We start from the raw sequence: 24639 nt of genomic DNA, 5'->3' as shown, positions 1-24639 counted from the left end.
CATCATTGCATAAAGTGATCATATTTTTTGTTGGTAAAAATCAAAATCTTCAATGTAAGTAACACAGTGGGTCACAATTTCTGACGACAGTAGTCAGAAATGGTGACTTTAAGGGTCACAGATTTCGGTGTAACACCGGTTCAGGTAGAGCCAATATGAACTATTTTATATATCATTGGGTTGTTTAATGTGTACTAACACATCATATTGCATAAAGTGATCATATGTTTTGTTTTTTAAAATCTAAATCTGCAATGTAAGTAATAACTTCAGCTGTCAAATAAATGTAGTGGCACAAAATGAAAATACTCAAGTAAAGTACAAATACCTCAAAATTATACTTAAGTAGGTGAGTAATGTACTTTCCACGACTGTATTCTTGTGGCATAATCACCAGAAGTGGTCGGTGGCTTTCATCACTCTAAGGAGGTCATAAAATAACCCCTTTTATGTTTTATCAGTGGGCTATCTCACTGGTGGTAATGATGACGGTAATGCATGCAGGCTGATGTGTGCTGTGATCCAAGCAGAATCATTTGTGCATGGGTGGTTTTTGTAATTTATGATATACTGGTATTCTGTATTCCCTGCATATCTAAAATAAATACCATTAAGGTGTAATGGGGGTGATTTCCTGGACAACATGTCAGGACTGGTTGGTGTCTGTCTGTCCAGATGTCACTTGAACAATCACACTAGATCAGAGTTTATATGAATTATTGCTAATTATTTATTCCAAATAACCAAAACATTTACAATTATTACAAACAAAGGCATTAAGATAAAAAAAGAAGACATATAGAATTACATTGTCTTTATAAGTATTTATCGTTGCGCAAAATAGCCACACAATGTTTGATTCATATTTATATCTAACAAGAGTGTACTCCACAGCTTTTATCTGAAAACCTGGTTAAAAGTGACAGTACTGACATCAGATACTTAATTTCTTCTACTTCATTTTAAGCAAAGGCACACATTTGCCTCAAGGGGCTTTACAATCTGTACAGCAAGCGACACCCTCTATCCCTAGACCCTTTTAATACATTAAATATATAACAGAGGTAACAAGTTAATGTGCAGCCAGTAATTTTTTCTTCTGCACATGAAATCTACTGTGTTTGATTTGTAGTGGTTGGTGACTGCATTGTCTCATTAAGTCAAGTTGTTAGACCAGCTACAACATTTAAATACGTCAATGAGGTTTTAATGCAGGACTTGTAATTGAGTGTCATTCTGTTGTCTTATTTATTGCTTTCTTTAGGTGAAAACTAGAGTACCTTCTCCACCTCTGCATCCAGTAATATTTTCCGTGGTTCAAGGACAATAATTAACTTAACTATCTTATCATGTCTCGATATGAAAAACCACAATCACTTAAAATATATGGTTTTACAGTTGTGGTCCTTTGTATAGTCTGGTGCAAAAAAATACAGTAGGTAGCACTTTAAAACACGGTGCCCTTCATCTCCACTGCAGCCGTCAACATCTGCTTGCTCCTCTTGGCTCTGCAGGAGAGGAGGAGCCAGGTGACAGCCCAGCCAATCAGAAGACCTGTCACGGCCAGCACAGCAGCGAGCCACGCTGGCACGTCCTCATTGCAATCATAGCTGTGAGGTTGTGAAGTTGTGCTGTGCGTTATGGGTGCTGTGGTGGTGGTGGTGGTGGTCGAACCGGGCAAGCTGTTCACCATCGTGAAGATGTACGGATGCTCCTGCAACACACAAGAGGGAAAGTCTTCTATTCAATCACACCCACTTGTATGAACCATTCATGCAGATAAATCCCAAGTGGGTCAGTGGCAGCATGTGAGACGTGCCTGTGTGGCAGCTTCCTTACCTCGGTGGGGCACTTGATGTTACTTCTGGCATTTGTGAAATTGCTGTATGTCTGTTTTTTACCCACTGGCTCCAACTAGAGATGAAACAGAGTACATCTTTGCTCAGCACATGACTAAATTGCAACGAGACTTATCCACAACCCTTCCCCCTGTCAAACAGTTAGCCATTAACTGTTGGACTCACCATGTTACTCCACAGAGCTGCAGCCATGTAAGCATGTCCCCGTTCACTGAAGTGGAAGCAGTCCTCAGAGAAGTAGGTTGTGTCAGGTCTGCCGTCCTGGAGAAGAAATAACACAACATCAGTGTTAGTATGTGCTTTGAGGGGATTGGCTGGGTTACTGTGTGTAAAGTGTATATGTTTGTATATGTAGAGGCTAGTGGAGGCTCATGGGTACATGTAAGACTTACAGCGTTCAAAGGGACAATGGAGTTCCTAAAAAAGGGCTGCACGACCACAGCAAAGTCCTCTCTCTCTTCGTAACGGCCTCCATACACCAATTTTTCCGTCTCGACCTGAAAGAAACACCACAAAAGTTCAATTAGTTAAAACAATTCAAATTCCATCTACTTCTTCTCCCTCGTTGAAAAATCCCGAATCTACGAAAATGCAAATATTTTCTGCACAGTGTAGCTCAAACGTCTGAGTGAAATAGCAATAAGCAAAACCCATTATTGAGTAGAGAGGAGACTTTAACTAGATGCTGGTCACATAGTTCCAGTCTGCTAACCTGTAGTTCCCGATTAATCCGTTTTACTTCAGCCAGCTCCGGGGAATCCTCTCCTGGCAACAAAAAGCACGGGCAGATATACCTGTGGATCAAGGGGTGAAAATGAACAGCTGATCTAGGAAAAATAAAATGCTTTTATACATGTTAAATCAGCACTGAATATATTTTTGTATTTGATTCAGGGATGAGGCATCCTTTAATAAACACTAAATTATTATACATTTCTTTGCTGGATTGACGAGGTGTTAGATCAATATTAAAAGAAGTGCTGTTGATTTAAAGGAGCAATCTGCCTTGGACTCTGTGGTCTTAATTCATGGAGAATTGATTTGGCCCGAGTGGATCGATCAAAAGCGTACTTTTGTAACACACTGCACCCGAGACTATCCCTTTTGATCCTGCGAAGTCCTTCAATTTCTAGGACCTCCAAGACGTTGACAATTGTCCTGGGAACCTACGGCCAGAAACAACATGACCTTTATGCACTTTCAGAGTGAAAAGAGAATTGATTCTTAAATCAATGATAATTTACGGGAAGAGAAGGGAAGAAAATGTGAACCTATATAATCTGGGAGGGAAAGCTGCACATTTTTAATTATTTTCTAGTCCATTATGGTATTTTTTTTGCACAATCAACTGTTATTTCTTTGTAAATAACATCATTATTTTACCTCTTTGTACAGCATATCCAAGCTTGCCATCATATGACGACTGTAGTTCTGAGATGACATAGAGGCCTGTAGTTTTGAGAACAAAAGAATAATAAAATCACACGCAATCCACAGTGAACACATGTACTCTTGTGCTTTTTCTTTCATTAACAACCCTCCTCTGTTGTGGCCACAGACAAGCAGAATAATTAAAGCACATTTCAGTGGAAACTGGCCAAGTTTGTTGCTAAAAAGTGCATATCAACCGAAAGAGCCGCCAACGCCACGCCATGCAACATGTATGAGCGTACGAGCAACAGCTAAGCTGTCACTACCACAGTCTCAGAGCTCATCTTAAATTGATGCTGTGCTTTGATATTCTGCTTCAAAGCACAAACATTAAAAGAGAGACTACACTGAGGGGAGTAATGTAGAGAGGGAGATAAAAAGGGAAATGGAGGCAAAAAGGAGAAAGAGAGAGAAGAAGAAGAAGGAGGGAGTGAGACAGGATGAGTCTGGGCTGACCTCTGTGTTGTTTATGCCTCTTAGAGAACAAGGCCTGTCACTGTGCCTCGTGTGCTTGTTTCATGCAGACAGAGGCCTGTGATAGAGGAGGGAGGGGGGGCGATTTGTGTGACAGAATGTGGCCATTGAAAAGAAACCATGTCTGCTCTCATCTTACTCTGACACAATAAAACAATCAGGGGAGGGCTGTTCACAAAGCTTGATTATTCTGCTCCGGTGCATCGTCCCGTTTGGACAGTGATATCATGAGACGGCTCTATACACAGGGCATCACACAACACTAGACGGGATGTTTGGCCACTGTGAGATTCTTTTAAGTGAGGGGAATGTCCTTCATCCATTGGATCATCCTGCTTTTTTCCATGTGACGACTTCTTAAAGCAACTCACCCGATCGTTGCAGTACTGACACAGGTCGTTGCCTCCAATGAAGAGGGTCACCAGCTTCCAGTCATTCTCAAAATCCACCGTCTGTTTTTGTTGAAACGATGGAGAGAGGATCAGAAAGAAAGAGAGAGAGAGAACAAGAAAGATGCACATCAGATTTGTGGTCACAAAACAACATCAGTGCATGCATTAGTAGGGGCACCCTATATTAAACTCACAGAGGCATTCTTCATGGTATCAATCAGGCGTCGGACCTGCCCGGGGATTCCTCTGTGTGAGATTTTTTCATGAGTGCAATTTTTCACGAGTGCAATGCAAAATGCACATAACACATGAAAGTGAACAAACCATGATCAGAGAAATATTTGAACTCACGATATCTTAGCTCCTGATACAGCCATGTTGAAGCCAGTCTGCCATTTCCCTTGACCCTTTGACACCCCTTTGATTTTAGGATTGAACTTCTTAAGGATATCTGATGTGTAAAGAAGTAGGGAAGTTTGTTACAGTCCAAATCTGCCATCTAGTGGTGCTACTGTACGACCAAAAGGGCTTGGGACTTACTAGGTAATGTTGTGACAGTCTCGAGAGTTTTGTCTCCTCCAATGCTTTTAAAACAAACAATTCATAAAATGATTACAATACATAGTGCATAAATGTGTTATGTGTATAGTTTGTGTGCAGTCTCTCACCTCCAGGACACCCCTCTGTACTCAGTTCTTAGCTGCAGGAGATTCTTTGCCTTGGCACCAAAGCCGGCCTAAAAAAAGATGCAGAAGAAGATGGTTTTACTATTCAATTATTTCTCTGTTTCTCTCTCTGACTCATTCAACTAATAATGCAAAAGATGCAAAATATGACAGGCTGGATTTTGCAGAAATGGTGTGTAGAAAGGGATGCACAAGACAAGAAAATGCTATAATAACCCTGACTACAAATAAAAATTGGTAATTATTTATTTACCCAGAATCCCCATTACTACAAAGGTAGAAACTACTCTTTCTGGAGTCGGTATACAAACACAACATCACAATGTAAGACCAAATATATAATTAAAATCCAAGGCAAAAAAAAGGAGAAAAAACACTACAAGAAACAATAAATCAACAACAATAAAAACTGCTAATGACAATAACAACAACAAATGACAAGTCAAAACATTAACAAGAAAACAAAAAGAAAACAAGCAAACAAAAAATAAATAACATAATGCATATAATAATAATAATAATAATAATAATAAAAATAATAATAATAATAATAATAATAATAATATTTGCACAAACTACTGTATTCTATCTCCCAGTATAATTATTACATTGTTTGTTATACCACTTATGATGTAATATGATATGTAACATAATAATGGGGTGCTATTACGTTTAATGTATCTAATTCTTTTTATCTAATTTAATCTAATCTGTAATACAATTTTTAGTTTATTAACAAGAAAGCGAGCAAACTTTTCAAAATAGAAAAGTTCTTTACAGGAAGAATAAAAGGGAAATTCAGAAATCAAAAAGGCAGAGACTAAACATATAAAAGTAGGAGAAATAAGTATATGAAGTGGGCCTCGAGTTAATATCATTTTATCAAGCAAAATGTTTAAAATCCTAGTGTACAAACTCACAGTTAGAGAATCTCCCACAGCAGCCACCACTTTGATGTCTGCTGGTCGTAACCTGTGAACTAACAAAAGATCAACATGAGCATATTTTACATCTAACATTTATATTTTACTTTAGGTAATAGTGAAACCTTGACATGCTTACCTGAAGTGGGCACAGAGTTGGATGGAGCTGTGTTAACGCAGGAAAAGTCACTGCCCCAATTCTAAAGAACGGCAGAGACATGTTTTAGGAATTTATAGTTAACTTGGCATCATGCATATATAATAATTACTTGCCATTTTGAAGACGTGTTATGTATGAAACATAGAAACTATGACCTACTGTAGCAGGAGCAGAAGTGGGTGGAGGGCCTGGAAATGTGTAGTCGCTATTGACAGCAGTCCTAATAAATGGGTTGGTCTGATAAAGAAATAATCAAAAACACATGAATACACAAAAATGATTTAAAAAAGCATGTAATGTATAGTTTTTGATATAATTGTGGACTCAGTCACCTCAGAGGGACACTTCAGGTCAATGCCAGCTGAGAAGTCTTGTGTAAACGTCTTGTTGCCCACTGGCTCTAACTAGAGATTGTGAAAGTCATGTGATTTATTTTGTATCCTTATAAGAGACATAAAAAACACCAAAAATATAAATGTAGGAAATGTCTTGTAATAAAGCAAATCTTTACCATGTTGTTCCAGAGAGCCTGAGCCATTTTTGTGTGAGCTTTCTGACTGAGATGAAAACAGTCGGGTGAAAAGTACGAGCGATCAGGCCGGCCATCCTTTTAAAAAGAAGAGATAGAAATATCAAAAAAAGTACTAACATAAATTAACAAAATATAACTTCCTTAGGTATATCTAATGGTTCAGGTGTGTTACCTCTAACTTGGGAAGGATAACCTCCCGGAAGAAAGGCTGCAGCACCACAGTGAAGTTGTGGTGTGTGTCATAGCGGCCAGAGTCAATTAGCTCTCTCATAGCATGCTGGATGGAAAAAACAGACAAAAGATAAAAAAGTCTTTGACTTTTCATTGAAAGATATTTTGTGTTGACAATGTCATAATGATGATGTAATGATGATGATTTAGCTCCTAAAATGGGGGTTAAAAGCTGTTTTAGGTTTTAAATTTATGTTGTCAAAGTCAATTTAAAGGTACAGTGTGTAGGATTTGGTGACATCTAGTGGTGTGGTTGCAGAATGCAACCAACTGAGTACCCCTTAGCTCACTCCTCCCTTTCAATGACTGCGGTAACGTGAGCCGCCAAGTGCAAAACCGTGGTAACGCCGTTAGCCTCGCTCAGAGGCCATCCTTACCGTAACACTACTTTAGGAGCAGCGGAAGTCAGACAGCATCTGGTGGTACCACGGTTTTGCACTCTGCGGTTCACGTTACAGAAGTTTGCGTGTTGGAGAACTACGGTGGCCTTCAGGTAACGTAAAAACGTGTAAGGCTCTCTCTAGAGCCAGAGTTTGGTTTGTCTGTTCTGGGCTACTGTAGAAACATGGCGGAGCAACATGGCGGACTCTTTGAAGAGGACCCGCTCCCTATGTAGATACGAACGGCTCATTCTAAGCTAACAAAAACACAACGATTCTTAGTTTCTGGTGATTATACACTAATGAAAACATAGTTATGAATATTATATTCCATTTCTGCTAATAGATATCCCGAAATGTTACACACTGTTCCTTTAAGACTAGTGAATTTGTGTTGTAGCAACAGAAATTTGTAAAGCGCTTAAGAATATGTACAATAAACTCTTAAAACTTCCTATTCTTATCCCCTATTCTTATCCCCTATTCTTATCCCCTATTTGTACCTGATAGGCTTTATTGAGGTCGTTGACCTTCTGGAGTTCAGAGGATCCCTCTTTAGGCTTCAGTATGCAGGGGCAAACTAAACTGAAACATAAACATAAAAACTGTTAAAGAACGACTTGGTCTGTTTTTTTTCTACTTACTCAACCAAAAAAAAACACTGACCTTACAAACCAGGTGGGACAGCCCAGAGTTTTATCGTTGTGCAGATCACGCAACGATACAATGCCTAACAGCTCTATCAGATTGACAATGGCACGGGGAACCTGGATGATACAAAACATTGAGTTTGTAGGCCGTCTCTCATTTGGGTTATGACTTTATGAAATCGCCAACATACAGTGTGGTTGTATGTTTGTGCAAGAAGATGAAAACATACTTCACTATGGAGTATGTCCAGAGCTTGGCGGATACGACCGACCACGTTCCTGGGTGAGAAAAAAATCTGTGGAAGTACACGAGACCCAAAGCTTGAAATGGAGCCTGTGCATACATAAACAACTATTTCATAACTTTTCATAAATTAATCTTTTGAATCAAACATGTGCTTGTTCCATCTCAAATGTTAAGATTTTTTATTTTTTTTGGTCTTTTATGATGTTTTGGACTGTTGATCGAACAAAACAAGCAATTTGAATATGGTACTTTCAGCTCTGGGAAATTGTGATGGGCATTTTTCACTATTTTCTGACGTTTTATTAACAAAACAAATGATAATGATTGTTAGTTGCAGCCATAAAACACATTGCTTATAATGTTTTGGATTATCGTGGCTTTCAATATGACAAGGAAATTAGAAAAAACAGATTTTCAACAATACGAGAGCTGCAACAATTTTGATAATTGATTAATCAGTTTGAGTCACTTTTTAAGAAAAATAAAGTAAACATTCACTGATTCCAGCTTCTTAAATATGAATATTTTCTGGTTTCTTTACTCCTCTATGACAGTAAACTGAATATCTTTGAGTGGTGGACAAAACAAGACATTTAAGGACCTCATCTTGGGGCTTTGGGAAACACTAATCGACATTTTTCACCATTTTCTGACGTTTTATAGATCAAACAACTAATTCAATTAAATTCAATTTATTTTCATATAGCGTCAACTCATACGAGAAGTTATCTCGAGACGCTAATCGATTAATCGAGAAAATAATCGACAGATTAATCGACAATGAAAATAATCGTTAGTTTCAGCCCCAAACAATATTGTTTGACATGTCAAATCTATATTTTTGATGATAATGTAAGACAGTTCAACAATCAAATGAAAATAAGCAAAGGATAATGCCAACGTTAAGCAAAAAATATGACAATTATTGAAAAAAAGAAGTGCTCACGCTGTCGGTGCAGAAGTCACATATGTCATTGCCACCAATAAACATGGTGATCACTTTCCAGTCATTGTGGAAATCGATGCCCTGTAAAGGAGATAAGAGGTAAATGTTCTGTTCTAATTTGGTTATTGTGAACATAAAACCTGAGACAAAGGTTACATGAGAGCATAATTATCTGCATGTGTAGTTTACCACTGTTGCCTTACCGAATCATTTTTCATTTTATCCACCAGGACACGCACTTGTCGTACCATGTCACTGGAAATAGAAAGATTTGATGGTGAAATTCTTGTTCTGGTGTCACACAAGTTCTGCTGATGTTTTATTTATTAAGATTCCAAATGGAGTAAAAAGTAAGTAATACTAAAATGATGACTGACCCACTCTTGGCTCCGGCCACGGCCTGATTGAGGAAGGCTCCTGGAGAGTCCTCTTTACCTATTCCCTCTGAGAAGCCGGTCAGTGAGGGGTTAAACTCCCTCAGGATATCTGCAGACCACAAACACAGGGAAGATCAGAAAAAAACTCAAATGGAAATTGATACACATGATTGTGCACATTCTGTATTTTGTAGTAGATACGGTCATTAAAATCATATAATTTTGTTTTTTCTAACAAACAGCAAACATATTGGAAGAATCAGTGTAGAACTGAGCATGAAAGTTCACTTTAATAAAACCTTAACTCAAAGTCCACTTACTAACTTTTTTGTTAAACCATTGATCATGCTATTCTATGATTTATTGCATTTAGTGTTTTTTAAACAAGCTTCTGATGAATTTTATTTCTATGTTTTAACACCTATAGAAAATGTGGCATCTTGAAGGCCATCCTAAAATATATAGTTGTTTCAGGTGACTCTGGCTGCTGAACAGTGAGCCTACTGTATAATGATGGTGATAAGACGCCATCATTATAGACGTTATCAAGCACAATGCTACAATTGGCCAATGATGGACATCTGATATTTGATTAGATAAACCTTGGAAGCATTATTATGTCATTTCATTTTAGACAATGCTATTACAATTTAAAAAAAATGAATAGATAGGAGACAAACATACTTGGCAGAGTGGTCACATTGTTGATGTTTTCATCACCTCCAATGCTGAAAATTGAAGCAACAGCTTGTTAGTTTCAAATGTAGCCTCAAATATGTGGCATTTAGCTTATCTTATCTTACCTCCATGACAATCCTCTGTACTGTTTAATGACTAACAGAAGGTTGTCCGTCTTTGCACCCACACCATTGGCTGCCTGCAGAAAAACAGATCAGATGTGAGATCGTATGACCAGAGTAGAACCAGAGGATCTTTTATTGAACCAGAAGCTGTGGGGGTCTGCAAGTCATTTCTCAGTAGTAAAGTTAAAGTTGTTTTTTTAATAAGCCTCATAATCTACCTTAACTCCCAGTGTTTCATCCCTTTGTCGTTGCGTTTGCATGTCCACACACATCCACGCACAAACAGTACAAACACAACAGCTCCATGTCTTTACACGCCATCCTGTTCTTTATATATATACTGTATATCTGGTCTTAAAGGAACAGTGTGTAACATTTCGGGGGATCTATTAGCAGAAATTGAATATAATATTCATAACTATCTTTTCATTCGTGTATAATAACCTGAAATTAAGAATCGTTGTGTTTTCGTTAGCTTAGAATGAGCACTTCATATCTACATAAGGAGCGGGTCCTCTTGACGGACTCCGCCATGTTTCTACAGTAGCCCAGAACGAATAAGCCAAACTCTTTACGTTACCTGAAGGCTACCGCAGAGTGCAAAACCGTGGTACCACCAGCCGCCATCTGACTTCCTTTGCTCCTAAAGTAGTGTTATTATGGTAAGGATGGCCTCTGAGCGAGGCGAACGGCATTACCACAGTTTTGCTCTCGGCGGCTCATGTTATAGTCTTGGAAAGGGAGGAGTGAGCGGAGGGGTACTCAGTTGGTTGCATTCTGCAACCACACCACTAGATGCCACCAAATCCTACACACTGTACCTTTAATCTATATTCATGCCTATTGGGATAAGTTTGTTTTTAGATATACATTTAGACCATATAGCAAAAAAAGTAGGAGAAGTTAAACACTCACAGTCAGAGAGTCACCTACTGCTGCCACCACCTTGATATCTCCAGGTCTGAGTTCATGAACTACACAGAGAAAAAAGTAGTTGGATTGAACTACATTTCCCAAAATGCATCAGTAGAATAAGAGCTAAAAAAATATGTTTTACCTGAAGTGGGTGTAGTGGGAGATGGACTGCGGTCTGTGCAAGGTATCTCAGTACCCATAACCTGCAAACATTTGGTATATTCAAATAAGATTAACTGTATGTGCAGCTATTCTACACTGTAGTTCTGAAGTTGAGTTGAAAGTCTTACTGGATCTGTTGGTGTAGAGGCTTTACTGTAAACTTTGCCCTGTGATTCAGAGGGGGAATTCTTCTGCGTCCGCAGGAAAGGTTGTTCCTGGGATGGGAGTGGATAAGAAGATGTGGTTTTAAGCATAGTATCGGATTTAAAATCTTGATATTGATCATATCTTTAGTACCGAATGCTGCTGCAACACATTGCATCATTTTGTGAAGCATTTCTCTGTAGCAGGGTTATGGGATGGCGTGTCTCACCTGGGTAGGGCAAGGAATAGTAATGACACCAGTGTCCATGACCTCTGCCTGACCTGTCGCCGGCTGAAGCTGGAGGAGGAAAAGTCATTAAGTTTATAGGTTCAAGTGGGGGTCGTTCTGTGCAGCCAATGACCACACAGGGTCAAACAGTACTGATTACACAATATCTGAATAGATGTGAAATGAACAAACTGGGAGAAAGTCATCCTGTAGGATAATCCCATCAAGTTAATCTTTACATCTTGTATCTATTCTCTTGTCAGAGTTATAAATGTTCACTGTAATCATTGTTCCATCTTACTTTTACTTTGAGGGATTATGATAACTCTTCGCTGTTGGCTCATTTTTTACAACAGAGACACAGGGTCAGATTCAGGGTCAGAACAGCGAGTGATTTAGATCAATGGTGAAGGTTTTCAGCCTAATGTATAGTACAGTACACTGTAATTGTTATTCAGGAATTTGATTAGTGAGAACTTACCAGGTTTGTCCATAGCTGAACAGCTATTTGGTTTTGGTCAGACCATGTGTCCTCCTGCAAAGAAACACACGATACATGCTGGTTACACATTAACCATTTCAAGGGTCTTTCATGCATTGCAACTGGAAGGACAGCTAAATAATTTACAGTTGTTAGTTACACTATTGCTGATTATAAATGGTGTCTTTTCTTTACTTACAGAATCTGAGATGGGTTCGAGGATAACTGGCACAGACTGCAGCAGGGCGGTGAAGTCTGCCATGTCACTGTGCCACTTTGGATTTTCCAAGACACGACTTAAAGAGTCCTGAAAACAAGACAAATGTATGTGTAAAGTAAATAGTCAAATATGATTCAGATGAGGCACCAGCCCACATTTATTTACATATATTTTACCTGCAGTGTTTTCAGAAGAGTTGCTTTATATAGTCGCTGGTTTATGCTTTCATCTCTCATACACTCACACCTGCTAGAAGGTAAAAAGCAAGCAAATCACTGGCACATGCATTTTACAATAAACAGGATCGCAAACACTAAGCTGCATGCAGTACATGTAACAAGCAAGGTTTTGATCATGCCAAAATAAATCAGTAAATATAGTTTATACAAGGTATCTTTGCTAGATTTGTAATATCTAAAAATTTAAAACACTCACTTGTCCTGCTGATTTGTGCTCCAGACCGCGACGTGAACTAAAGTGCGAGGCAACTGTAAACATCATCCAGCATATTAGATTTTTTTCCCCCCCATTCTAACTGTTCATGACAAAACTGTATTAAATAAAAAAGTACAATACCCTTTTCTGCAACAACTGCAGAGCTGCTTCCACTTCCTGCACAACAGCTGTAACATCTGCAGCAACCTGAAGAACAAAGAAAGAGTAATACACTCTGAACATCCATAACTAACTCTGACCTCAAACATGATTTTGTTTGTAGTGACGCATCTTACATGTGGTGAACAGGCACATGTGGAATCTGCCTGGACAAACAGCAGAACGAGCTTCCAGTCCATCACCTGAAGACACAATAAAGAGCAGACTGAGCAAACTCCATCCACTGTGAGAAGAGGGTTAGTGAGTTCATCCTGTTGAGGGTCATGGAGGCTTACAATCTATCCCATCTTACATTGGCTGATCAAGCAGGTTACTCTCTGGACAAGTCACCTGTTTAGTCAAACTCTCATTAACACCTAAGATGTTTGAAATTCACCCAACCTGACTTGCATGTCTTTGGACAGTGGGAGAATGCAGAGCACCCAGAGGAAAGTCACATGAACACGGGGAGAACATGTAAACCAGGACCTTCTTGCTGTGAGCTGACACAATAACCACTAAGACACAGTTTCGTATAGCCGGAAATGTTGTTCTTTCCGGACGGTGTAAACTGCTCAGAATTCCAATGTACTTAGGTGCAAATGGCAAATAAAACTCTTGAATCTTGAGCTTAATCTTTCTGACATTCACTGTAGCATTTCAGAATCAGTGTAGCTCTTCACTAACAAGCATTTTTTTTTGTTTTTATCTGTCACTGCCATGAATTAAATTTGGTTAAATGTGATAAATGAACAGTTGGACATTTGGGGAAGCTATAGCCAGGAGACAGTGAGCTTAGTTTAGCAAGCTGAAACAGGGGGAAACAGCTGATCTGGCTCCATCCAAAGGCAATTAGTCAACAAAAATTTAAGTGTAAAAGTTTTATGGGGGACTATTTCTTGGCCGGGCACAGTGACTTCCTGGAGTCGTGTTGCGGCCAAGAAATAGACTACTAGCATGAAAAATTCGGGACACTCCCAAATCCCAAATCCTCTCTTGTTTGTCCCATAAAAGTAGACTAAAACCAAGTTTTGATTACAGCCTATTAAACATTAAATACTGATCATTGTGAAACATTATTTTGGTGTTGCCCACAGACCTGCGCTGTTATGTCCGTAGCCTACATGAATTATGTTTATGGCAGTTTTTTTTAGCTGTGTACAGTCGTGATTTGATTTTACGACCTTTAATTACCTGATGTGAAAGGGAGAGAGATAGCTCCTCAGCTTCCTCCAACAAGCTTCTGCAACACATATAACACACCTGCAGTAATATCCTCATACCACATATGTGTGTGACTGTACATGTGTGTGTCGTATGTGTGTGTTACCTGGGCTGCACTGATGTCTGATCCACATGTTGAGTGATCACATCAGGGTTAAACATGGACAGCAGCTCTATTGAACACACATAAACACAATTGTATAGACTCAGTCTACAGTATGTTCAATTCCTTACAATAAAATCAGACAGTGGATTATGTGCATTATGTGGTAACTGCTGCTGAAAGCATCCAGTCATGTTGCCAGTTTTGCTTGCTTCTATGTGAAATGAAGGTCAACAACCTGTGTTTATGGCCCCCTCTCTTATCTTCACAGATAAACTGGATAAAACTGTAAGATTATTGTTCTGAGAGCTTTTCTCTAGAGCTCTGTATCTGATATTTCCTCTGACATGGTCCTGCTTACGACCTTGAACTGAACCAGGTCTGAGAACATAATAATAAAACAATCAAAAGACTTACCAGCGACTCTATTGACCACTCTAGATGTTTCATCCCTAATGATGAGAGAGGATTGATAAAGGTTTTTACATGATAGCTTCGGGTTTGAAGCAGCTCAGGAAGCCACATTTGTGTATTACTGAAGTATATGTGCATTGTGTTTGTGGCTTTCTACCTGTGTGAGAGTGGAGTTCCCAAGACATAAACAGATGAGATGTCAACAGGTGTGAGAGTATGAACTGATGGAGAGGAAGAAGTCAGCAATGTCATGGTACAACACTAGAAAACGTGTTTTAGAAATCATTCAGTTTACATTCAATTCAGATTAACATGATTATTGATGATGATTGCTGGGTGCAGAATACCTGAGGAGGATGGGGATAAGGAGACAGGTATTGGTGAGCAGAGTATCGGCATGTAACTTTCTGTCTGTAGCACAGAAAAACAATTTCTCAGACAGTCATTGACACAGTATCAGAGTATCAGAACAATATATAGAACACATTATTAATACATATATTACTTTCATACTGTACCTCCTCTGTTAGATCGTTTTCTCGAACATCAACATCGACAGCGTCTAAATGTGACACAAGTAGCTTAGTACATTTATAAGATACCAAAATGAACTCAAAGAGGCAAAATTTCACTTTAAAATTGTGAACGTTTAAAAAAAGTTAACAGGTAAGAATATAAACACTTTCATCCTCCAATTCCACCTAAAATATAGCAGCTTTATTGAACATAGTAAAGTTTCTAAAAAGGCTATTTCTTTTGTTAAACCATGGCAGGACATTTTCTATAAAGATGTTTATTATGTTTCTTACAATTTACTTTACCTCAGAGGTCAGTACTGACTTATATAACCTGTTTTATGACTATTTTACTTTGCATCCTAAACTCATGTGTGCACAGTGGACATTTACTGTACATGTAACTAAAAGAGATATACCGTAAACTTTTCTTTATACTGCATCAGCCAAAAAAACATACATCTTACATCCTGTAATCCTAGCGAAAGCTCACACTTTGTAATACACAAGTAAAGCAACAAGTAGTTTATCTATATTCATCCACAGTGAGGCAACTGGCCTATGAGTGCTTAATTAGGGTACAACATGCATAAAAAAACAGTGTGTACATGACCACAACTATCCTTCAGAACAAAAGCAGACTGGCTATTCAGTGACTAATTCATTCTGATCTCATCACACGACTGAGCCACATTTCACTTAAAGGTACACGACTGCAACAAATAATTCAGCGTACAAACCTTTTTGTCGAACCAATAAATGTGAATAAAACCACGTCCTGTACTTTACCTGTAAACTGAGCGCAGGATCCAACAAGGGCTGCCAGAATCAGGAGTGCAGATGTAGTCATGATGAGCTGCTGAGTGGCTTCCACACTGAGGGTTTGTGTAATAATACCCTCCTCTTTTTTCCCCCTCAGCCTCAGAGAAAGAATGAATGTGACTGTAAAAGTAGACTGTACCTGTAAAGGGAGTGGAGAAAGGAAAGAGTTCCCGAGAGGGCGAGTTTTAGAGAGGAATAGAAGAGGAAAACCATGTGAAAAGAAAACAGATAATTCCTGTGATTTTTTTCCCCCACTCACACTCTTTTATTCTCAATTGTATCTTCCTCTTATCAGTTTATCTGGATAATAATCAGCCATATAACAAGTCACACCACTTCCTCGCTATCTCTGCATTCGTTTGTCAATGTGTGTAATCTGCAATTTTTCTCGTAAATCTAAAGAATATCCGCATGTATTGCAACAGATCACACTGACTCATCATGGAAGGTCAGTGAGATGTTCAGTTGTGTTTATGGCTCTCATCATGACAATCATAAAGCATCAATAAATCTTTACATCATACGTTTAATGGATGAAAAAGACTAAACACACAAAATGAACCACAAAACTATCATAGTTTGGTTTCTGTATTTTAACAGCCGGATGGTAGCACTGTTTATATAATGATATCCAAATACAATTATGAGTAAATACTAAATATATGAATAATTTGTATAAACATTGATTGGACAGAAACCTTTTAAACTATATCTAATGAGATGTTACTTCTCAGAGCTTGCCGTTTTCAGTTTATTTATTTTATGGTTCCAAGGAAAATGTTTTATTGTTGTTTTTTACTTTTATCTTTTACTGTTATTTCAGAGAGTTTGTATTTTGGCCACATAAACATCTCCGTATTTGGAGATGCTCCATCATCTCGACTAACAGTTTATGGACACAGTGATGATAACAAGAGTGATTTTCCAGGGAAATGAATACATATGTGGTTCATAATAAAACTCATTTGGGTGTAAAAGCTCAAACAACCATAAATGTTCTGCCTCTTAATGAAAGCTTCTTGGTTATCTAGCTTATAGAGAGGAAGTACATCATTAATAATATTGACAGAACTATGCAAAATCATAAGGATAACGTGCTAGTGTGCAATTTCATTTTTAATCGTTTTTAATATATTGCTCTTTAACTTCTAACCATGCTAGAGCTGCAGATTCATAAGATAGGGTTTTATAATTATATGTTAACAACCAGCAATTTAGTGAAGCTGCACAGGTTGTTTTGGAGATGTGATAGGAGATAGGATTAGATTGCTAAATCGGCCTACTTTACGAGTTTGTCCTTAGATTGGCTTTGCAGATAGCCTGATCCTTGGAGTCAAGAGGGAGTAAAACGTTCAAAAGTTCAAAAGTTATACTGATGTTGTGGAGTTGTCAGATTTCCATCAAGCAGCAGAACATAATGTTATATTGTTGTGATATGTTGCATCCAAATGTTCTGATTGCACAAAACCTTACTAAGAGACTGCAGTATGTTGGTTTTTCCTTTTATTTTTCATCCATCTGTATATTATATTTTAGCACCTTTTTTTTCAACCAAGCTTTGCATTTCTTTCCTCACAGGATCAAGTGGGAAACGCACGTGTTACTAATAACGTTAACGATGGCTCGTTTCTTCTCTTATAGTGTCCCAGTAGTCACAACATAATTTTACCATTGGTAGCCTACTTTAAGATAAGTTTTTGACTTTGTAGATTTATCATTGACTATATTTTTAGTTTAGTATGTGGAAATGTTGTTTTTTGGTTTCTTCTTCTTCAAAAAAGATTTTTTTTCATAATAAATTTGATGATAATACCAGCAAAATATTCATAAATGTAAATTAAATTATTGAATTGTGAAGGATGTTAAAACTATATGTAAAACCAATTTCTAATTTGGCTATCAAGACAATTAATTTCTGTTTGTTTCATAATATTTTTGTCTGTTTTGCCACACAATAAAAATAAATAAATAAATAAATAATAATAAAAAAGGCCATGCGAGAGTATGACAATAATTTCACTTAAAATCTTTAAAGATATTGCATATATTCATTGTTTTCATTGCTTTTTTCTTTTTTGAGGAAGAAATTGTTGACAGATTTAATTCCATTTCTTTCATAAATACAAAGAAATTAGTTATTACTTTTTTTTGGGTAAATTTACACTTGTGAATGTGGAATTAAAATTGAATTAATAAAAAAAAAATGCATTACTGTCTTTGTCACTGTAATCATAGCAACCAAATATAATATTTCTATAGTACAGTGCAAAATCTACGAACAAGTATATAATTATTGACATCTCTCCACAATTCACATGTACATTTACAGGACCAGAATAAATGAGAGCAAGTTTCAGGATGTGATTCGCAGAAGGAACAATTTACATCTATGTCACTATTTCACTTTTGTAAGAAATGTTTCACTGGATAGAATCTGTGAATCAATTTAAAAGACACCTCTTTTACCTTATTTGTTAATTCCCTCATGGTTTACCTCCACTCTGCTGACACCTTGTGGAGCACCCTACGTCACAGGCTGCTACGTCATGACCGGATGTTGATACTAGCTCGGAGCTCAGACAGGAAACAGCTGAACAAGAAAAACAAAGAAGCGACGACGACGGTAAAAACAACAGATGTGCGACTGAAATACACCTCAAACATCGGTGACATTGACGCTGGCGGGAACACGTTGTGCTACGTAAACTAATCAGTAAAGGTAGGAAGCCGTCATTTGGAGCTGAGCTGAGATATACGAGTTGTTGTTGTTGTTGTTCGCTGTTAGCTCCACGGCTAACACAACGTTAGCCTCTTTTGACTGGATGAATCAGTTAGACACCATTCAGCCCACATGTCCAAAGTCTCTGTGGATAACAAGCAAACGTGTTCCCTTTTGACAGTTCAATCTTTTTGAAGAGAGGTTATGTTATTATTCTTGTTAATGGCTTTTTATTTTCAGTACCTTCAAAGCTGAACTGCCATCTATAATCAACAATCCTCATGACAGACAGGCAGGAACAAGAAGTACTTGTTCAGCAAAATGCTCAACAAAGAGCTATAACGTTGCTACCTTACTACTAATCTAAGCTCATAATGCAAAAAAAAACAAGATGCATCAGCTAACACAGTAAAAAGAAACAAAGTGTAACAAAATATGAACCATTTAAATAGAAGGAAGTATACAAATAGGAGCAGTATATACAGTGTTGACAATAAACAGACTATTAACAAAATTGCACAAGTGTTAAATGATATTGCAAAGTGATGAATGAATGAAATTACATCTGAAAGTATCAGGTTATTGTCAGTTCTTGGTGTGTAAGTAGTGAGTGGTCTATTGACAGCTGCAGGAAGGAAGGACCTGCGATAGCACTCCTTAACACACTTTGGGTTATGATATTTCTGTATATGGCTAAGTTGCCTCATGTTGCCATGTATTTGCTTATAAAAATGTTTGTCTGTTAAAGATAGCAAACGCTGCTGGTTGACATTCAATTTACATGTTTAGTGCAGCATTATAAAGATGGTCACTGTCTGAATTGTCTGATGCATTGTTCACAAACACCTGACATGGATTAAAAAATAACAAATTCATGAGGATATATGTTAAACATAGGAAAGGATATTGTTGGGGTGAGTGATATGGATAAAATCCTGTTATGAAAGTATATGTTATTTTATAAAAAGGGAAAAAGTCCAGAGTGCTCGGAAGTTCAAATCAATGTGATGAAGCTGCTCCTTGGTGGGGTACACAAAGGTTAAAAAAAGGGGGGAGTCCAAGGCACTCCTCTTGCAAAAAATATAAAAAGCCTTTATTCAATTGGCTATTTCAAGATGAAATTCTAAAAACAATGCTGGTACATGTAAAATTGGGTAACAACCCACGCGTAGCGGCACAAACAGCCTTCTTCAGGGTGTCACACCCTGTATTTTTTGCCAGAAGAGTGCCTTGGACTCCCCCCTTTTTTGAACCTACATGTTATTTTATATTGTGATGATAGATATTCAACACAAAAGCACATTTTCTGAAAAGTGATCTGAAAAAAATGTGAATTTAAAAAATGAAAATAATCGGACCACAATGCAGGTAAGCTGGACTTGCTTTACAGTCTTACAGATGTTTCACCTCTCATTCAAAAGGCTTCTACATAATTGTTTAGGAGCCTCAGGCATTTAACTTCTGTAGTGCTGGTTAGGGCCAACCAATTACAGATTGATTTGGTAGACTCTAGGTCACACCTGCTGAATGAAATTACCTTCTCCGCACCCCACCAGCACGCACACTTGAAAGGCGGTGAATACATCGGGTGGCACATTTCAAGCAGCAGTTCTTTTGTGGGTTTACATGGCTTCAGGGGCACTCTATTTATCCTCCCGAAAAACAAGTAAAAGCCCCACAATACTGTTAGAGAAAGCGAAAATAGAAAGAATCAAAAATAACTTCACTTAGTCCTTATTTTATGTGGTTACTTAAAGCCTTTGACTTCGCATGCCTAGATATCCCATTGCCTGGATGACTGAGAATCTTCACAGACTTAAAAATCCAATGTGACCATAAAACAGTCACAAACTGCTCTTTGATTTACTACATTGCCCATAATAGCCTCACACACCAAGCTATGTTAAAGGAGTAGCTACCATGTTATAAACGGTATGGAAAAACCTCTCACAATTTTATATTACCGTAAGGTTACATTTTCACATAAGTGTATTGTAAACTGCCTATATATTGTTTATAGTCAAGTGCTATTTTTATATAAATAGTTTTCTCTTTTTTCCCTTTCTTATTTTAGCCTTAGTTCAGTCACTCCCCAGAGATTTGACGATGGGACGCATCTTCTTGGACCACATTGGCGGAACTCGCCTCTTCTCCTGTGCCAACTGTGACACCATCCTGACCAACAGGTCTGAGCTTATCTCGACACGCTTCACAGGAGCCACAGGCAGAGCTTTCCTCTTCAACAAGGTACAGAGACATTAGTGTTAAAGTTTACTTCTAAATCAAACATTGTACACAGATTCAGTATCTAGTTCCCTGCTTCAAAATGTGTGTTCATGCTTGTGTCTCAACTCCACAGGTGGTGAACCTCCAGTATAGCGAGGTGCAGGACAGAGTGATGCTCACCGGCAGACACATGGTGAGGGACGTCAGCTGCAAGAACTGCAACAGCAAGTTGGGTTGGATCTATGAGTTTGCTACTGAGGACAGTCAGCGGTACAAGGAGGGACGTGTCATCCTGGAGAGGGCGCTGGTTAGGGAGAGCGAGGGCTTTGAGGAGCACGTTCCCTCAGACAACTCATGAGCCCCTAACCTTCGGATTAACTTGCGTGAGGAAAGCTCACTCCCGTATCCACCTATCCCTCTCCTTTATCCCCTTGCCTCTGCGCTGCGCACCACCACATGCAGACTTAGTGGTCAGTGAAGTTTTGGCTTCACCCCTCCACATCCCTTCCCTGTCTCTGGCCTAGACCTCTGCTGATTAGACGATTGGTTTGCTGGCTCTACTGTTGCTGAATAGGCTTCCCCAAAATACTTCCTGATTTATATGTCACAGGGCACCCCCCCAAAACAGCTGGGGGACACCGCTAGGGAGTTGTAACTCCACTTGTTTACGTGTTCCTGCACGGTCACCACCTCACAAGGCATGCTCCACACTCTTTCATATGGTAATTAAACACATGCATGATAATAGACCATGGTCAGTCATACAAAAATCATCACCTAGTTGTTGTTTATTTAGATAACTGGAGGCAGTAGAGCTGAGTATGTTCGTCATCCAGTCGGGGGGCAAAGAACCAGCCCGCTTTGCACAGCAATGTTAAATGAACCGCTGGAGTTGTCGCTCTACATATTGCTTCCGTGCTTCTGTGTTGTGACCTTTGTCTCAATGTATGTGTCACTGGTGAGCACTGAATGCAGTTAAAACCACGATAGTTGTTATTTCTACATCAGTCACCTTTTATTAGATTGTAGTGTAATGAATGATAGTGTTTAAAATCTATGTCCCAAGTCCAAATGATACCGTAAGGACCGCACAGATTGATGTCATATTAAGTATTCATTGTAGTGTTTGACCGTGATGGGAGTTTTTATTTAGATCTGGCTCACATGATGTGTATTTATTTTTGATTGACGTGACATTCTTGAAATGTACACAACGTGGCTTCAAGTGTCCCATTCTAGCAGTTCATAGTGTGGAGGCGATCTCGTACGGTTTATCCTACAATTTAATTCAGCTCGACCACTCTCCATCTTCTTACCGTGGATTCTGTGCCTGTGTGGTGTGCCGTGTGAAGAGCAACATGTCATTTCGGTGACTTATGAGGAGCGTGTACCTTCCAGCCATGTGTCTTCAGTGTGACGGAGGACGAATGTGTCTGAGACGTGATGGGGACATTCTCTGGCTGCCTGCCAGTTTCAGGACAGGGTTATGAGAGGATGGGTCATGCAAGCGTTTTGAAAGTAGGCAGCACTGGGAGACAATGTGAGACGAGTTTATAGACGGCGTCTGGAAAAATCACCAAGAGCAGTTAATACATTATAATGTTAGAAACGACACCGAAAGTGTGTTTAAATATTCCATTTATTTATTTAACAGTTGACTCCGGATGCCATCTCCTACTCTTAAACTACTTTCAGGACAGTGACCCATCCTCTTTATCATCCTAGGCTTTGGGCACATTTGTTTCTTACAACACAAAGCAAAGCAAGCTTTAATGGAGTTCTAGTCTTTACAGTTGAGCCTTTGTCCTCTGACTATGCCAGAGCTTCTGTTTTATATCATCAGTGTCCTGTTGAAGATTTCTATCAAAATGTCACATCTCAATCTCCGTGACATTATTTTTGGAGCGGGTCGTAGCACAGCATCATGGCCCTGGTGTAACATTGTGCCAATTCAGAGCGTGCATGCCTGCAGGCGTTACCAGAATGGTCCAGCCTTCACTAGCGACCCTGTTAATGTTTTTGCTCGCCTTTACAAGGTCATGCAAGACAGTGGACAGTTGTCATTTCTACAACAACAAAAAAACAGAACACTGACACCATCCATATCCCCAAGTCAATGCAGTGAACAGTCAATGGCCGTGAGAGAATATTATCGTTTTGTTGTTCACTTTTACCATTTTATTGATAGGCCATTGTTTTTATTTGCTTTACTCTGTATGATTATTATTTTGTTGACACATTTATCTTATTGTATATTTTATTTCTTGATTTGATGATTAAAATGGCTATAGCAAGGTTTTCTCTGATGTGATTTTGAAATAAACATTAGTCTTGCTGGGTTCAACCTATTTGTCTTATGCGTGCTTGTTTTGTAGCTTAGAACACATTTTGTCAGTAAGAGTCAGATAATTATCAATGTTTATGAATACAGTTCGAGTATTCAGGTGTTCGAACACATGGCTATAATGACCATGCCAAATTATATGTTTCTTCTCTCCTCCTTTTCACCTCTTCCTCAAGATGTTTGCATTTTAGATTTCAAATTTGGCTTAAACCTGGTGCTCAAGACCGATTTGAACATAAGCACACACCTTGATTTACATTTGGTGTTTTGAATATTGTCATGTTAATGTCCATAAAGGGATCTTTAGACCTCTAGGTGGCAGCAGGATACTGAGAGATGGGAGGATTTCTGAGGATGCATGTTGCGGAGTCCTCTGACGTTAGCCTGCTTGGCAGCCTCTGTAGAGCTCCACTGCAGTCTGGAAATATATGTCAGTTATATTACTCAATGGAGCAGAAATGTTTACTGAATCATTATAAAAAAATACCCAAATACAGGCAAATATGGAATGAAAAAGCAAACATTTACAACACATCTAAACTATAAGTTCCATTTTCATTCCTACCTATTCAGTATTCACCGTGAATCATCAAAGATGAAGAGGTTTGACTGCATTGGGTTTATAAATAGACGGGTGACGATTCTCTCCTAATCCACCCACTAATATCGCAGTGCTGCCGTGGAGTTATTTATAGCTGGGATCCTGTTGGAAGGCTTCTTTGTAAGTGTGTCTGTGTCACAGTGGTGGAATCAACAACAGGTCTGTTTTCCTGCAGTCACTCCTGGAGGCGCCCTACACTCGATGAGCACGCAGCACTAAAGTTAGCTCGGACAAATATGAATTAAGGTTGTTGGAACACAACACACTGTTCTGGGCACAGCTGTTTTTGCATCCACTGCTTATTCTTTGACGGATCTAGAGCATTAATGGGCTGAGAGGATTGGTGTTTTTCTGACCATATCTAGAGCCGTTTTGACATGACTAGAGGCAAAAATAAAAAAAAGGCTCCACCTCCACAGAGCTCACTGTCCTGCTTTATAATTCATAGTTGACGTTGTCCCTGTGTAACCTCGGGATTATCTGCTCTTTATTGAAAAAGCCATCGTGGCCAGATAAGATAATTACACTGCCTTGTTGATCCTATTAGTCTGCATGCAATTGGATAGACATTACACAAATCTAGATGTGACAATCTGTGCGAGTGCATTGAGAGAGCTATTTTTCCACTAGCCTTCAAACACTTCCACAGTGCTCTTGGGCAGGGCATTGAGAGTCCCTAAAGACGTTAACCTTAAACTCTTCCGTTACTAAGAGATGCGGTCTTTCAGGACCAAATCTAATAACAGGAACACACTTAGTAAAGTGATGCTCTCATGTGGATGGTGTGGTGCATCATCCATCTTCCTTCCACCCACTGTCAAACCTATCAGAGCAA

At 38.7% G+C, this 24639-nt stretch overlaps 2 protein-coding genes across 4 annotated transcripts; one reads left to right on the top strand and one right to left on the bottom strand.

The window, feature by feature from the left end:
* Window positions 1–716: 716 nt before the first annotated feature.
* Window positions 717–16124, bottom strand: plb1 (phospholipase B1). Of its 2 annotated transcripts, none has more exons than XM_074660973.1 (43): window positions 15882–16124; window positions 15096–15139; window positions 14925–14988; window positions 14735–14798; window positions 14581–14615; window positions 14167–14233; window positions 14031–14079; window positions 12974–13039; window positions 12819–12884; window positions 12678–12730; window positions 12419–12491; window positions 12222–12329; window positions 12023–12076; window positions 11542–11610; window positions 11297–11383; window positions 11149–11209; window positions 11007–11065; window positions 10092–10165; window positions 9973–10016; window positions 9289–9397; window positions 9115–9166; window positions 8912–8992; window positions 7949–8014; window positions 7735–7835; window positions 7572–7653; window positions 6630–6734; window positions 6437–6532; window positions 6258–6329; window positions 6085–6162; window positions 5905–5965; window positions 5763–5821; window positions 4825–4892; window positions 4697–4740; window positions 4508–4607; window positions 4351–4402; window positions 4136–4216; window positions 3243–3308; window positions 2931–3025; window positions 2572–2653; window positions 2252–2356; window positions 2025–2120; window positions 1840–1914; window positions 717–1714 (listed from the first exon to the last, which is right to left on the bottom strand). In XM_074660973.1, exons 1-43 carry the CDS (start codon window positions 15940–15942, stop codon window positions 1448–1450), a joined length of 3291 nt encoding a protein of 1096 aa, XP_074517074.1. In that variant the 5' UTR covers window positions 15943–16124; the 3' UTR covers window positions 717–1447. The 2 variants fall into 2 exon arrangements, with proteins under 2 accessions (XP_074517074.1, XP_074517076.1); XM_074660975.1 differs by having other exon boundaries at window positions 12419–12488.
* Window positions 16125–18431: 2307 nt separating this feature from the next.
* On the top strand, window positions 18432–23203 carry ypel5 (yippee-like 5). Of its 2 annotated transcripts, none has more exons than XM_074660490.1 (3): window positions 18432–18537; window positions 20708–20880; window positions 20993–23203. In XM_074660490.1, the coding sequence occupies exons 2-3, from the start codon at window positions 20740–20742 to the stop codon at window positions 21215–21217; spliced, it is 366 nt and encodes a 121-aa protein (XP_074516591.1). In that variant the 5' UTR covers window positions 18432–18537; window positions 20708–20739; the 3' UTR covers window positions 21218–23203. The 2 variants fall into 2 exon arrangements, with proteins under 2 accessions (XP_074516591.1, XP_074516590.1); XM_074660489.1 differs by having other exon boundaries at window positions 18473–18633.
* The last annotated feature ends 1436 nt before the right edge of the window (window positions 23204–24639 follow it).

The sequence above is a fragment of the Sebastes fasciatus genome, chromosome 15, assembly GCF_043250625.1.
Source record: "Sebastes fasciatus isolate fSebFas1 chromosome 15, fSebFas1.pri, whole genome shotgun sequence".
NCBI classification, from domain to species: Eukaryota; Metazoa; Chordata; class Actinopteri; order Perciformes; family Sebastidae; genus Sebastes; species Sebastes fasciatus.
Note: the sequence above shows the minus strand (reverse complement) of the source record. Positions and strands in the feature narration are given on the sequence as shown.

What these genes read in the sequence shown, in the direction of transcription:
- ypel5 (XM_074660490.1), top strand. Translation starts at nt 20,740, where the DNA reads ATGGGACGCATCTTCTTGGACCACATTGGCGGAACTCGCCTCTTCTCC. An exon ending in GAGCTTTCCTCTTCAACAAG is followed by an intron (nt 20,881 to 20,992) that starts GTACAGAGACAT and finishes TCAACTCCACAG; the next exon opens with GTGGTGAACCTCCAGTATAG.
- plb1 (XM_074660973.1), bottom strand. Translation starts at nt 15,942, where the DNA reads ATGACTACATCTGCACTCCTGATTCTGGCAGCCCTTGTTGGATCCTGC. An exon ending in AGTGGTCAATAGAGTCGCTG is followed by an intron (nt 14,234 to 14,580) that starts GTAAGTCTTTTG and finishes TGTGTTCAATAG; the next exon opens with AGCTGCTGTCCATGTTTAAC. An exon ending in TACAGAGGGGTGTCCTGGAG is followed by an intron (nt 4,741 to 4,824) that starts GTGAGAGACTGC and finishes TTGTTTTAAAAG; the next exon opens with CATTGGAGGAGACAAAACTC.